The sequence below is a fragment of the Australozyma saopauloensis genome, chromosome 2 (genome assembly GCF_035610405.1).
Source record: "Australozyma saopauloensis chromosome 2, complete sequence".
Taxonomy (NCBI): domain Eukaryota; kingdom Fungi; phylum Ascomycota; class Pichiomycetes; order Serinales; family Metschnikowiaceae; genus Australozyma; species Australozyma saopauloensis.
In genome coordinates this window covers 701,728-715,980 of record NC_086132.1, presented here as the reverse complement: position 1 = coordinate 715,980, position 14,253 = coordinate 701,728, and the positions used below count along the sequence as shown (strand labels likewise).

General features: G+C 43.8%; 1 protein-coding gene across 1 annotated transcript; it reads right to left on the bottom strand.

Annotated features, from left to right (window-relative positions):
- Window positions 1-9,962: 9,962 nt before the first annotated feature.
- Window positions 9,963-14,036, bottom strand: PUMCH_001544 (uncharacterized protein; the record flags this gene model as incomplete). The annotated part of the gene is made up of 1 exon (XM_063020590.1): window positions 9,963-14,036. The coding sequence occupies one exon, from the start codon at window positions 14,034-14,036 to the stop codon at window positions 9,963-9,965; it is 4,074 nt and encodes a 1,357-aa protein (XP_062876660.1).
- Between the last annotated feature and the right edge of the window lie 217 nt (window positions 14,037-14,253).

Sequence of the window (14,253 nt, the reverse complement as noted above, 5' to 3'; positions counted from 1 at the left end):
AGGGTTTCAAAGGAAGGCTCTGATGCAAGAAACTACAAGACACTGTAGAAGAGATTGTAAGAGCAGAAGTGTGAGTTTCTGCCAGGAGGTGATGAATAGTTTCAAGAAAAGTTTTAGAGAAAGGGTGGCATTCCTACCATTTATAATGTCAACAAAGGAATTGTATAATTGTGCATAAAAATCTCCTGGCTGCAATGCTGGGCGCAGGACTTTAGATCTCAACACAGGTCTCAGGTTCGATGTGCAGGTAGAGAAATAGATGATATGAACATTTTAGCGTTTAACCATCATATGCTTGCGCACTACTGTCGAACACAGAAAAACGAATTCATTATTCTTTCGGCTCTGTAGCCTATCATAACTTTAGATTCTTGATGCCTTGTTCAATAGCTACGGATGTTTGACATCACATGTACAGTTTGAAGCTATTACTTGCAGGAGATAAGAGCGCACTCAATTAAATCGAGTAATGGCATCTCGATCTAGGTCCAGAAAAAAGAGGTTCTTGAACTAAATCAGGTACTTGAGGTCAGCTCTCTCTGTTCATGAGAAGGCTGACCTCTTCAATGACGTAATGAGAACAAATTGTTGTTTGGTTAGAAGCAAGATGTCAAAGTAAGATCGCACCATGTAGGATTTTCTTGGTGCACTCTTGGTCTTTCGTGGGGAGCTACATGATAAAACCAGGCGAGAGAACTTGTTCCTCAATCTGTGAGATGGCATCTGATTCCGGATTAAGAGAATTTGGTTCATATTGCCTCATATTTTGACTGAAAGGATTGCTTGCAGCGCCCGGAAGTAGGAAAAATCCTAGATCTTGCACCACAATCACCCGCTATAAATTGATACTGATACATTTGTTGAACTCCTGACAGGTGATATTGTTTTTGATCAGTATAATTCTGCATGATTCGTAATATTATGTGATGGTTGCCGATGTTTCGATCCTTAATTATAGTGAGGCACGCTAGCTGATTTTGGTGTTCGGGCTCACAATTGAAGATCAAATAAACCTGCCTATTCTGATCAAGAAAACGAATCATTTCTTCGTCACAAAGATATCATCTGCAAATTTATTTTTGCAGGAGTATGTATATATATGTAAGGTTTGCATTTATAAGTATCCAATGATAGCTTCATCACGAATTAGCTGGTACACTTCATTATGAACGAGGACTAACAGATCGATCGGAAACCGGCCTTTCATAATGGTGATGGTGAGGGATGAGCCCTCATTGAGATTAGAATTAGTTTAGCAGATATGTCAATGACACGCATAAAAAAGTCCTATTGATAAACAATCGGTTTCTACTCAAATTCTTAGGCAACGCCCGAGAACACTCAAGCAAACACGATTTGTATGTATATTCATTTAAGTTAAATTTTTTGATCTTCAAAACAGCATGGAGAATTTACTTGCATTATAGACCAGCTTGCACCGAGGTATACCGCCAATCGTTTCGCGAAAGGAAGTTGCCAGATAACATAGGAAAACAAATTGTTTTCTCTTACAAGAATCGGAACAACTTGGATCTAGGAAAATAGGAATGCCACCAACGAGAGAAGCGTTTCGATGTGGTTGATGGCGAATACCCTTCCGGGGCTAAGATCATTTCCCACGCTTTGGGCACTGAGTTCCGATGCGATGTCAAAAGCATAAAAGATAAACCCACTCGGCTCCATAATGTCTCAAATAAGACTTCTCTGTAAAACGTATCGTACATAAGAGAATAAGTAAGAGCTTCAAATGCGACTTTTACCTCGCCCTTTTTTCCCAGGAGAAAGGCATCTATGGTTTTTTTAAGCTTGGGGTGCAGTGCACATCCAAGAAATACCATGAGGATTTTGGCACCTCCATATGTTACAAAAGACTTCACAACAAAACGGGCCTTCTGCCGACAATCAGAGTAATCTTCAACCGGTTCATACAGTGAACTACTCAAAATTTCACATGCTACCACGATCATGTCAAAAGCATCCTTCTTAGCAGGTTGATTGAAGGCATCCAAGAAAGCTTTGAGAAACAATTGACCTTCACGTGTCTTCAATTCGTCAAGAAGTATCAGAGCATCGGCATCTGTAGGAACCCTGCCTGGTCTCGTGATGAGTTGTTTGATCAAAGTCAAAGCCTTTTTTCGATGAAGTTCAGGTAATGGTAGTTCTGCCGTCTTCAACTCAGTGTATTTTAGATGAGAGCAGAGACTATCCAACTGATTTGCAAGGCAGGGTGTTGTAATTGACGCAAGTAATGACGCGCCGTTTTTCCCCCTCAAAACTACGCAGAGTGAGTCAAGGTTTATCTTCCGTCTGCGCAATCTTGGTTTAGTCACAAGAGATAGCACAAATCCATAAAGGAGTAATTCCAAGCTGAGTCTTTCGTCTATCGGAATTTCCATGGAGCAAGAATGTTTTGATTCCATATCAGGATCTGTAGTTGCCCAATTTGACTCAACGAATGATGCTTCATGAGAGTTAAAAGTCACATGTGGTACTCGACCCACTTGCAAAGCTGTCAATTGACCTGGTTGGGCGGCCTGCTCAAGAGTCGATGGAGATGGTTGGACGTTCTGCTGAGCAGCCGAAGTATTGCAACGGTGCTTTTTTCCCTTTTTGCCCTTTTTCCCTTTTCTCTTTTTCAGTAATGGAGTAGTCAACAGAGTTGTTTGAGCCTCTAGACCAGTCGAACTAGTGCTATAATGTTTTCCGCCCCTCCCCCTTGCATTTCCTCGTTTAGAAGACGAAGGTGGCTCATTGGTCTGTCGAGCAGTCAATGAAGATGGCTCAGTGTTCTGCTGAGCAGTCAATGGAGATGGCTGTTCGACCTGCAATCCAGTTGATGAGTTGCGACGATGTTTTGTTCCCTTTTTCCTCCCCTTTCTTTTTTTTGGTGATGGAGGTGGTTGAACATTATCAGGAGTAGTCAATGTATTTGGTTGGACCGCAAGAGGAGAAGCAGGTGAAATATCTACCTTTTTTCCCCCTCTTCTCCTTTTTTGTTTCCGTTTTTTTCGTTGGGTGACTGGGGCTGACTGTGCAATCTGCAAAGGAGTTTCCATGAGTGGCACAGCTACCAGAATCAGATTTTTGGAATCTTGAATAAGTTGCAGAGAGCTCATTTGATTTTTAGAGAACGCTCTTGTTTCACGTTGGGAAGTGATATCTACTAGAAAGTAGTGAATGGGTATTGGCAGAAGTTGACCAATGTGGCACTTTTATGGTTTATTTTAGGTATGCAGACTGTTTTTTGAAACCGCAGAGTATTTTTATTTGCGTGACAGCGTTTCGAGATCACGAAGATTAGGCGCCGCACCTCTAGTTGACGCTTTTACGTACAGGAGATAAGGGCTGCTTGCGTACTTAAATTTTTGAACAGTCTTGTTTCCATGAAATGAGGTTCTCAGATTGATATTCTTATTCAATACAACATGCCGATAAAAGTGAAATGAATGTTATGTGCAACAGCAGCCCAAATTGTCGTATATTGATGTGCATAAGCCGTTAACGTGTTGTGTTGCAAAAGCGAAATCGCATTGTGCAGGGCACATTAGATGGACCAGCATACCTACAACGTGCGCCTTCGAAAACAGATGCAAGTTCCAGAAGCGTCGCTTTGACAATACTCAGGTATACGGCTGGCCAGGAGGCTAGATCGAGGTATAAATAGAGATGCCTACGGTTGATCAGAGATCACAGAACACAAGTCTTAAAACCAATGTAGTGGCTAAGCAAGCTAGTCATCAATCAAGTAGGAATTATAAAAGATCAGCCTGAAAAATATACTCTCTTCGATTACATGTGCTCAACAACAATTCGTTCCATCAAACTTACTCATGAGCTCGCTAGTGTAAATCTGCCATCGAGATCTCAAGAGCTAGATTTCATATGTGGCACTATGTGTATCGCTGTGGAGTGATATACGATACAAGCACCACAAAGTGCAAGACTTATGACAACTGGAACAAAACACGTCCTCCTATCGAATGCAACACATGCGAGTCTGTATTTTCCGACATGTAGAACTGTCACAATTTTAGCGCTTAGACCGGTTGAAAGTTCAAATAAGAGATTTGATTTGAATTTTTACGGAACCCCTGAGAAGATGTTGAAAATTGACGATTACTGTCACATTTCTGTCTTCAATTGTAGACTGCACATGAATATAATGTGCAGGGCCAGCATGATTTTTGCAACCATGGCAAAACCAAAATCCGAGTAAAAAAAAGTCTATATAAGCTGCACCTTCCGCCCAGATATACTTGAACTTAATCATTGTTCTCTATTGAGCCGGTCTTTTCTGCATTTGTCAGCCTCTTTACAAATCGTTTACCAGAGCCTTTCTTCGTATTCTCAATGAGTCCTCCACAACTCATGCAAAAATCGATTGAGCCGGAGGTTTCGAGCAAACATGTTCAAACTCATCAAGCACAGGAAGTATATTCTATGGAAGCAGCATCAACGGTGGGAGCTGCTCAGAAGGGAATCTCTCAATGTCAGTATGAAACTGGGAAGCTGTGTCCTCTTTCTTCCTTGACTGGTCAACAAGTATCGCAGATCCCTCCTTCTACCGCTTGTCAGGTATCTCGAGCACCAACTTCGACCGCTCGGCAAATCATTCGTCAATATCCGAATGATGCTCCAAAAGATAATCTAAACTACATAGAGAAAGCTCCGAGGTCGGTAAAGCCGTCTTGCTCAGCCACTCCGAGGGTTACTCCCCGAGAAAAATCAATTGATATGACTACGGAACCAATTACGGATGAAAACAAAGAGTATTTGGAATTGATTGTTAAGTTGCTCATAGAGAAGATCTCGAACTTGAATTCGGGAATTTTACGGAGGAAGTACAATTTTGAAGCACTTCACCGTGCTTTGACTGGAAATACCGGTGTATTGTTTCTTCGATCAGTGTGCAGATTCCGCTTCGAGGAGGAGGTGGAGCAACTCTCTGAATGCTTGCTGAAAATCGATCTGTACAATATCTTCAATAAAGGTTCATCTGGAGAAAATCTAGAGTTGGCTGTTGACTCGGTCGAAATAATCATTGCAAGATCAGGCCAGATACCTACATACGCCGCTGCTTTGACTATTGTTGATGGATTAAAGACCCCTGAAGGACGAGCATTTTTCAGAGAATTCCGGAAGGACTCTCAAAACTTATTCAAGGATTCTTGGATCAACATGCTAAACTTTGCGTGTCATTTTTTGTGCGTTTCGCGGTTCGAAGTACAGAAACGTTCGCTGGAACGCTGGACATTGATTGAATCCCAAAGACAACAACTCGTGAAGGTTTTTGCATCGAATGATGGGTTCAAAGCATTCAAGTTCATACTCTTATCCGAACAGTATGCCAGCCTTATAGGTCGATTTGTCAAAGACTATCTCAAGAATGAGTTGCTGTCAAAGCAAGCCTTACCTGCGGCAATTTGCTTAGACTCGGGTACTAGAGATGCTATTTTTGACGCACTATGGACCAGTTCAGGTTTGTATTTCGTTCTTGCCTGTACTAATCGGAAAAATGTCCCAAAGCCTTGGTTTGAACGTCTCGAATCTGAAGAATAGAAATAAAGACATTTCTCCCGTTGCTCTGAAGAGGTATTTGTCTCGAAGCTGAGTATTTAACATACGGTTCTCGAGAAATCGTGCAAACATCGCCTCTCTGTCCAGATTGGCAGAAGCAATTTTTTCGGGAAACGTATAATGATATTGAAATCGACAAATCCAGTCAATTCAAACTGATTTACGACAGGCTCGCATTTCTCACGATACGACATAATTTTCGAGCCCGTGAGGTCCCAGCTACACATTTGTATGAAATTATGTCAATTGTCAAATCTCAATCGGAATACCTCAGAAACAAAAACTATCGTAGCTCAAAATTTCATCGAGAAAAATTGGAGAAACTTTTTCCAATTCAAATATTGCGAATTCAAACTTTTCGAATTCTAAAGTTCTTCGAACTTGCTGATAAGTGGAAAGAGGGTTTCAAGGGGTTAGTCAAACAAAATATTGTTCGTCTAAAGGGAAAACTCATGCTGCTTGATATTCCTAAAATTGAATTACCGGAGGCGCGTCAAGAACTCAACAAATTTAATACGGAGACACAAACGTACCTTGCAAGGTATTTACGGGAAACAAGTTACATTTCCCTTAATTTCGAAGGCGGAGGTCTCTATTTAGGAAAGGAAAAAAACAAATGGCTGAAATTGATTGAAAAGGCTGCAGATTTGATCAAAAACTTACCCTCTTTTAGTGATTGGAAGTCTAGAGACGTCAATCACGATCTGATATAATACGATGTTCTCCGTGGTTCAAATCATCATTTTCCAAACAAGCGTCTCATCAATGAGTTTGTCATGACATGGCCCAAAGACCAATTCGGAGATGTCCGTCTGTGGCGGTCCCATAACTCCGTGCTGCTCTTTCGTAATTATCTATTCATTTTCACTCAGTACATATACTAGCGTCAAGAGCAATCTCTATATTCTTAATTCGGTAGTCTTGTTGAAATACTCTGTGCGTGTTAGATTACTGATAGTTTAAGTGATTTAGTACTTAGAAAAGAGTATATTGTGATTGACCTTTTAACACAAACGGGCGCACGAAGCCTCCCTTTTATATACGAGAATTTCTAGCATCCCAACCTGTGGCTTTTCAGCTAGGCGTCACAGGTCATTTTACACCATCCTGGTACACCTAACAACCGTGCTCCAGATCGAGGCTTCCTAATCTGGTCAGCTGACGTAAGCATTCTAATGTCTACCTAACAGTCACTGGTACTTCATAATTGTCAGAGTATAGCACCAAAGACGCGCAAATTCAGTTCTAAGACCGGCTAAAGGTTCAAATAAGACAATTTATTTGTATTTTCACGGATACTCTGAGAGGATTTCAAAAGGTTGTAGTATATGTACTATGGACACACACATTTTTGACTTCAGTCGTAGACTGCACATGAATATAATGTGCAGGGCCAGCATGATTTTTGCAACCATGGCAAAACCAAAATCCGAGTAAAAAAAAGTCTATATAAGCTGCACCTTCCGCCCAGATATACTTGAACTTAATCATTGTTCTCTATTGAGCCGGTCTTTTCTGCATTTGTCAGCCTCTTTACAAATCGTTTACCAGAGCCTTTCTTCGTATTCTCAATGAGTCCTCCACAACTTGAGCAAATATCAATTGAGCCCGAGGTTTCGAGCAAACATGTTCAAACTAACCAAGCTCACGAAGTAAGTTCCATGGAAGCAGCATCAACGGTGGGAGCTGCTCAGAAGGGAATCTCTCAATATCAGTATGACACTGAGAAGCTGTGTCGTCTTTCTTCCTTGACTGGTCATCAAATATCGCAAGTACCTCCTTCTACCGCTTTTCAGGCAACTCAAGCACCAACTTCGACCGCTCGGCAAGTTCCCTACCAATATTCGCATGGTTCTTCGACGGTACCTCAGCCAACAACTTCGGCCCCTCAGCAAGCACGAACTCCGACTGCTCAGCAAGGTCCCAACCAATATTCGAATGATTCTTTGGAAGTGCCTCAAGCACGAACTTCGACCGCTCGGCAAGCACGAACTTTGAAACCGATCAAGACGAATTCGGCGCCATTTACTGAGGAAAACAAAAAGAATTTAAGAAAGATTGTGGAATTGTTGATGAGCAAAATCTCAGAGTATAGTTCAGGTCGATCATCCAACAAAACCAAATTCGAACCTGTTTTCCATGCTTTGGCTGAAAGCAACGGTGTTTATTTTCTTCAATCAATGTTCAATCAGAAATTGGAAGCGAACTTGGAGGTTCTTTATAAATGCCTTCAGAAAATAGATCTGAGGAAATTCCTTAGCAAAGTTTCAGCTAAAGAAAATTTAGAGTTGGCTGTAGACTTGGTCAAAAAACTCATTGCAATACCAGGCCAGATTCCTACAGACGCCGTTGCATTGACTATTGTTGATGGGTTAAAGACCCCTGAGGGACGAGCATTTCTCAGAGAATACCCAAAGGTCTCTCGAGACTTTGTAAAGAGTATTTGGACCCACATGCTCAAGCTGGCGTGTGGATTCTTGTGCGCTTCGCGATTTGAGATAGAGAAAGATTCGCCCGGACAGTGGGATTTAACCTATTCCAGGGTTCAACAACTCGTGAAAGTTTTTGCATCGAATGATGGGTTTAAAGTATTTAAGTTCATTTACTTTCCCGGCTCGGATTACCGCTTCAGGGATGATTTCCGCGAGTGCTACCTCAAGGCTCAGTTTCTGTCAAACAGATCCCTCTTCCTGGGATGTAGCTGTGACTCACGGTCTCAAGATGCTATTTTTAACGAATTGTGGACTATGCCGGGTTTGTATTTTGTTCTTGCCTCTACTAATCAGGACAATATACCATGGCCTTGGTCAAGACTTATCAATGAACTGCGCACTCCAGGATCTCAGACTTGGTTGCTGATGTTTGAGAGAGGGAATTGTCTCGAAACTGAGTATTGGACATACAATCCTTGTGACATCATGCAAAGATCGCCTCTTTGTCCATATTGGCAGAAGCAATTTTTTCGGGTAGCGTATAATGATATTGAAATCAAAACATCCATACATGTCAATTTGATAACGAATAGACTCGGATGTCTTATGATAGGACATGATTCTCGAGCCCGTGAGACTCCAGCAGCACATTTGCATGAAGTTAAGATGATCATTGAGGAACAATCAAGATTTCTCGAAAAAACAACTTGCGAAATTCAATTATTCATCGAGAAAAACTGCAGAGAACTTGAAAGTTTCAAATATGACGAAAAAATTGCTCTTGAACCTCGAAAATTCCTAGAACTTGCTCATAAATGGGAACTGGATTACACGGAATTAGTCGAACAAAATATTGTTCGTCTAAACAAAAAATTCATGCTGTTCGATGATCTCAAATGTAAAAATCCGGAGGCGCATCGAGAACTCACCGAGTTCAATTTAGAGACACAAAGGGATCTTGCAAGGTATGTACTGATAACAAGCTACATTGCTCTTGTTCTTGAGGGCGGACGTCTCTATTTAGAAGAACGAAAAAGCAAATGGCTGTGAATGATTGGAAAGGCTGCAGATTTAATCAAAAAAGTATCCTCTACTAGCGATTCAAAGTCTGGAGACTGCAATCACGATCTGATATTGTACGATGTTCTCCGTGGTTCAAATCATCATTTTCCAAACAATCGTCTCATCAATGAGTTTGTCATGACATGGCCCAAAGACCAATTCGGAGATGTCCGTCTGTGGCGGTCCCATAACTCCGTGCTGCTCTTTCGTAATTATCTATTCATTTTCACTCAGTACATATACTAGCGTCAAGAGCAATCTCTATATTCTTAATTCGGTAGTCTTGTTGAAATACTCTGTGCGTGTTAGATTACTGATAGTTTAAGTGATTTAGTACTTAGAAAAGAGTATATTGTGATTGACCTTTTAACACAAACGGGCGCACGAAGCCTCCCTTTTATATACGAATATTCCTAGCATCCCAACCTGTGACCTTTCAGCTAAGCGTCACAGGTCATTTTACACCATCCTGGTACACCTAACAACCGTGCTCCAGATCGAGACTTCCTAATCCGGTCGGCTGACGTAAGCATTCTAACGTCTACCTAACAGGGCCTAAATATCTGGATTAGTGACACCGACAAAGAACATAAGTCAAGTCATATCAATGTTTCTCTTTTGTTATCGAGAACTGTGATATCGCCTTTGATCGAATGTTTTTTTGGCATCTTTCTCAAGCTGAACGATTCGACTCTCCAAAAGCGGCCAACCTTAAATTCTACACAGTAAAAAACCGGGTTACTTCATTATCATCTCCAATTTTATTCAAGATTGGATTGGTTTGTAACAGATTTAGCCTTAGTGTCATAGGAATTATTTACTACAAACAGCGCCGACATACTCTGAAAAAGATTAAATATATATTACCATTCGATTGTTCAAAAAAGATTCTTAGGCGTCCATAACCCCTTCTCTCTCCAAAACCTTCTTGATTTCCTTGAAAAGTGTCTGAGAAGTGGTCTTTGATCCCCTAACATGAGCACAAATCAATTCCGACTTCTGATCTCTGTCATTTGGAGAGATCTTGATTCTAAACTTACAGCCCTTCATATGAAACGAGTTGCCATTGGACACAGCTCCGGTAATATTGAATCCCTCCATGTCCTTCTTCAATTCCTTGATACCAAAATTGTTCCACGAGTTCAACAAAGCATAAAGAGCAGTCATGATTTCTCTCTTTGGAAGAATGGTGATGTAGCGCTGCACCACGGGCTTTTCGTTGCCTGAAAAAATTCTCGAGAATAAGTTTCCTTTCTTCTCTTCAACAGAATTCAGTCCCGAATGGGCCGGAGAGGGCAAATCCTGAGGATTCTGTTCCAACGATTTCTTGGCTCCCCATGACATCTTTCTGAAGATGGAGCGACTGCGTTTTTCCTCGCGTGGAGGATTTGCAGCCGTCTTTTGAGTCTGTTGTGCTGGCTTCTGGGTTCCGTTGTTGCTAGGTTGGCCAGCTGGCTTTGCAGCTACTACCGTCGAGGCTCCGAAAGAAGAATCCGAGCCCGCAACAGACACATCTGTCATACTGTTTTGCGCATTGCGTGAATTCGAAAGCTCGCCATAGGTCTTACTTTTGTAGCCACCGTCCTTGACATCAAGCTTGCCAATCTTGTTCACATTGGGCACAAGCATGGCTGAGGCGCTTGGCTGATGAGCACTCACACGATGGGAAGTAGACTTGCGGGTATCCTTACCGGATTCAGGAAGCTTGATATTGTCAAAGACATTCGTGGAACCGGAAGCATGGCGGGGCTCGTGGTCTTCCTCCGAGAAGGTATAGTCGGCATCAGCAGCGGCAGCAGCAGTAGTCTTGGAGGCCGTTTTGCCTGACTGCTCACTAATGCTTTTCTTACTATACTTAGAGTTTCTGCGAGCACCGTAGCCTTTCAGCTTCTGGGCATCCTTGTCATCTGGGAGCAACATTGACTTTGGATTAGCTAAGGAGGAGCCCTTGGCACCGCCATAGTAAGAGGAGCGCTTGTTGGCCAAGTGCTCGTCAAAGTCCATGACAGAAGCAATATCCACACGATCGTCATCGACGTCGTCTGCCTCGGCCCGATCGAGTCTATCAGCGAAGCTTGTACGTAATTTCGGCATGTTCTGTTGGTTGAGTTGCTCTTCCTCAGCTAATTCTGCCTCGTCCAAGTCTTCCCTGTGTGTATCGAGGAAACTATTGAGGTCCCGGTACAGCTCCTTGGTAGAACGGAAACTGATGAGTGACAATCTCTTTGAGTTTGCAAGTCCAGAAGCTTTGTCAAATTGGCCACTCTTGCGAGTGACCTTTGGGATTTCAACCTCGCCAATAAGTGTTCTGCGGTTGACGGACGAACGTTTTGACTTGGCGACAGAAACACGTTTCGCACCCTCCAAGTCCAATTGATGTTGGAGGTCATACTGCGAGTTAAGAAGACGCAGCTTTCTGATTTCGCTCATGTATTCTTCGCTTAAGTTGGCTCCTTCTGAGTGATGTTCAGGAAGCTCATAGTTGTCGCCAACCTCGAGTTCTGCATCTCCAGGATACGATACTGAGACCATCAGCTCACGGTTTGCCTGCTTGCGAGCTCTCTCGCGATTGAGATCTTCAAACTCAGCTTCTAAGGCATCTTGGGCACGAGTGATTTCTTTGTTCTCAAATGCAATCCATAACGGATCCAAACGTGAAACAGGGCGACGGGCTAGCACTGGTGTCAGTCGACGGTGAGGCACAGGCTGGGTAGCTGAGCGACGTTTGAGGTTCTCCAAATCGGCGGGAGTGAGGTCCTTTTGATCACTGGCAGCTTGCTCAGAAACTGAGCGCATTGCATTGGCCTTTTGGCCACGTTTTGGCTGTGTGATGCCGCCGAGGTCTGAATTTCTTGCAGCTTCACCTTCCTCCATCTCTTTTGCGTTTACTCCATCATCTTCAGTAACAGTGATGTGGAGCTTTCTCAGAGACAAGATAGAACGACGACTTTGACGCTTTTTCTGTTTTGCGAGTTCTCGGCGCGCTTTGAACTCTGCCTCGTGCTTCTTCCGCTCCAATTCCATGAGTGCTTCGTATTCTTTTGCCTTCTGTTCTTCTTCGTCTATAAGCTTCTCATCTTCCTCGTTGTAGGCCTCGTGATTGAAGATCTTATCACACAAGGTAGCAAATGTGGCGGAAGTCCTCTTTGTTTGCTTATCCATGTACTCCCAGTCAGTTTCACTGGAGAGCTTGGCGTAGGTAGACAAAAGCTTGATGGTTATGGAATTACGTTTGAGTCCAGTGGTCAAGGATTGACGGATCGATTTTCTCTTGTGGTTTTTGGAGTTGACTGCACTACCGGGGCCCTTACTGATCATCAGGGAACGCTTTCCAGCCTTTCCTGCGTTGGGCACCAACTTTGGAGCATCTGAGAGCTTGGCACCGTCTTTTGCGCCAAGTCCAGCTTTGGCCGCGAGATCCATAGTTGTCGTATCAGGGGTGCCTGTTGCCGCGTAAATCGAGTCCTTGGAAGGTAGAGTTGGGGGGATGGAGATGAGCAGAGAATCTGCCACATTGCCTCCGGCAGCAGCGGAGACAATGTCGTTATAAATATTACGTGGAAGAGGATCGTCTTGACCGCGATAGCTCTGGTGCTTCGACTTTCTGGGCAGCGCCCTGGCGTTACGAGTTGGGGATCTATAAGGAGAGTTGTGAACGCTGGAGGGAGCCGATTCGCGGCCTGTAGGGCCAGTCTTGACGCCATAACGGCGCTGGAAGGATACTGGTCTATTGCGAGAGTTAGATGCATTGATTTGACTCTGTCTGTTCTTTCGTGGGGTGTTTGAGAGATTGGAGCTTGACCGAGTCATCTTCTTCCTTGGAGAGGCAGAGCCACCAGGGACAGCGATTCCCAAGCCTTGGTTTTCATCTTGATTGTGTCTGTACCTGAGTAAAAGGGCATAGAAGGTCTTCTCTGGGTTGGAGCCGTCGGCTAGGAGGCACTTGACAATATCTTCTTCTGGGCGCTTGTTCCACAAAATGGATAAGTTCTCTAAGATTTGAGGGTCGATGTTTTTGCGAGAACCCAAGGAACGATGCGCAGTATCAGGATGAGGCAAGGACTTGACGCTGATGAGATCCTCATTGGGAACAGTGTACTTGTTCAAGAGACGGTGGCTCAAGACCAGGGAAGTGGAAATACGGTCGCTGGGATCGACGGTAAGCATGCGCCAAATCAAGTCCTGGGCCTCCGGACTCAAATCAGCGGGCATCTCGAAATTTCCCGCCTGGACTTTGAGCAAGAGGTTTCTGATATTCTCGTCGTCGAACGGCAAGCGGCCTGTCAAGAGAGCAAAGAGAATGACACCGCAGGACCACACGTCGGAGGCTGCACCGTGATACTTGAGACCCAGCACGATTTCTGGAGCCGCGTAATGGGGCAGGCCGCACGAGGTTTCAAGAAGCTTACCATTACTTTCCAAGGCGGCCATTCCGAAATCGGCGAGCTTGACGTTGAGTGACGCATCGAGTAGCAAGTTCTCTGGTTTCAAGTCTCTATGGCAGATGCCTAGCGCATGGCAGTAGGCTGTTCCCAAGATGATCTGGCGGAAATACTTGACGGCCTCTTGCTCGTGCAAGGGCCCGCGCTCTACAAGCAAGTCGAACAACTCGCCGCCTTCTACGTATTCTAGAACTAAGTACAAAGCCTTGGAGGTCTCCCACACATCATACAAGCGCAAGACATTGGGGTGCGTTAAGAGCTTCATGATGATGATCTCGCGCTCAATTCCATAGGGAAGACCGCCGTCTTGCCCCAACCGCTGGGCGCCATGGTCGTCGCCCAACTCGGACTTACTGACCACCTTGACGGCGGCTTTTTGGCCTGTTGTCTGGTGGACACCGAGCAAAACACGGCCTGTTGCGCCGCGGCCAAGCGTTTTCCCGAGCTTCCAGGGCCCGATTTTCTGTGGATGACTATGCGACTGTGATGCGGTCGACATGAGCGAAGGGTTTCTAGAAAGCATGGTTTCTAGGGGTTATTGAAGGAATGACAGACTGATTAAGGATAGAAGTAAGGGCTATAGTATGCAATTCAGACCAATGACACTCGAACACAAAACTGGGACGTGCGATTGGAGGTATCAGGTATAGCAGGACGAATCAGTATAGGGATAGGGTGGTTGAGGATTCTTTTTAGGTTTGAAGATCTCTCCAGTTTTCGGCCAATGGAAGCGCCAGAAA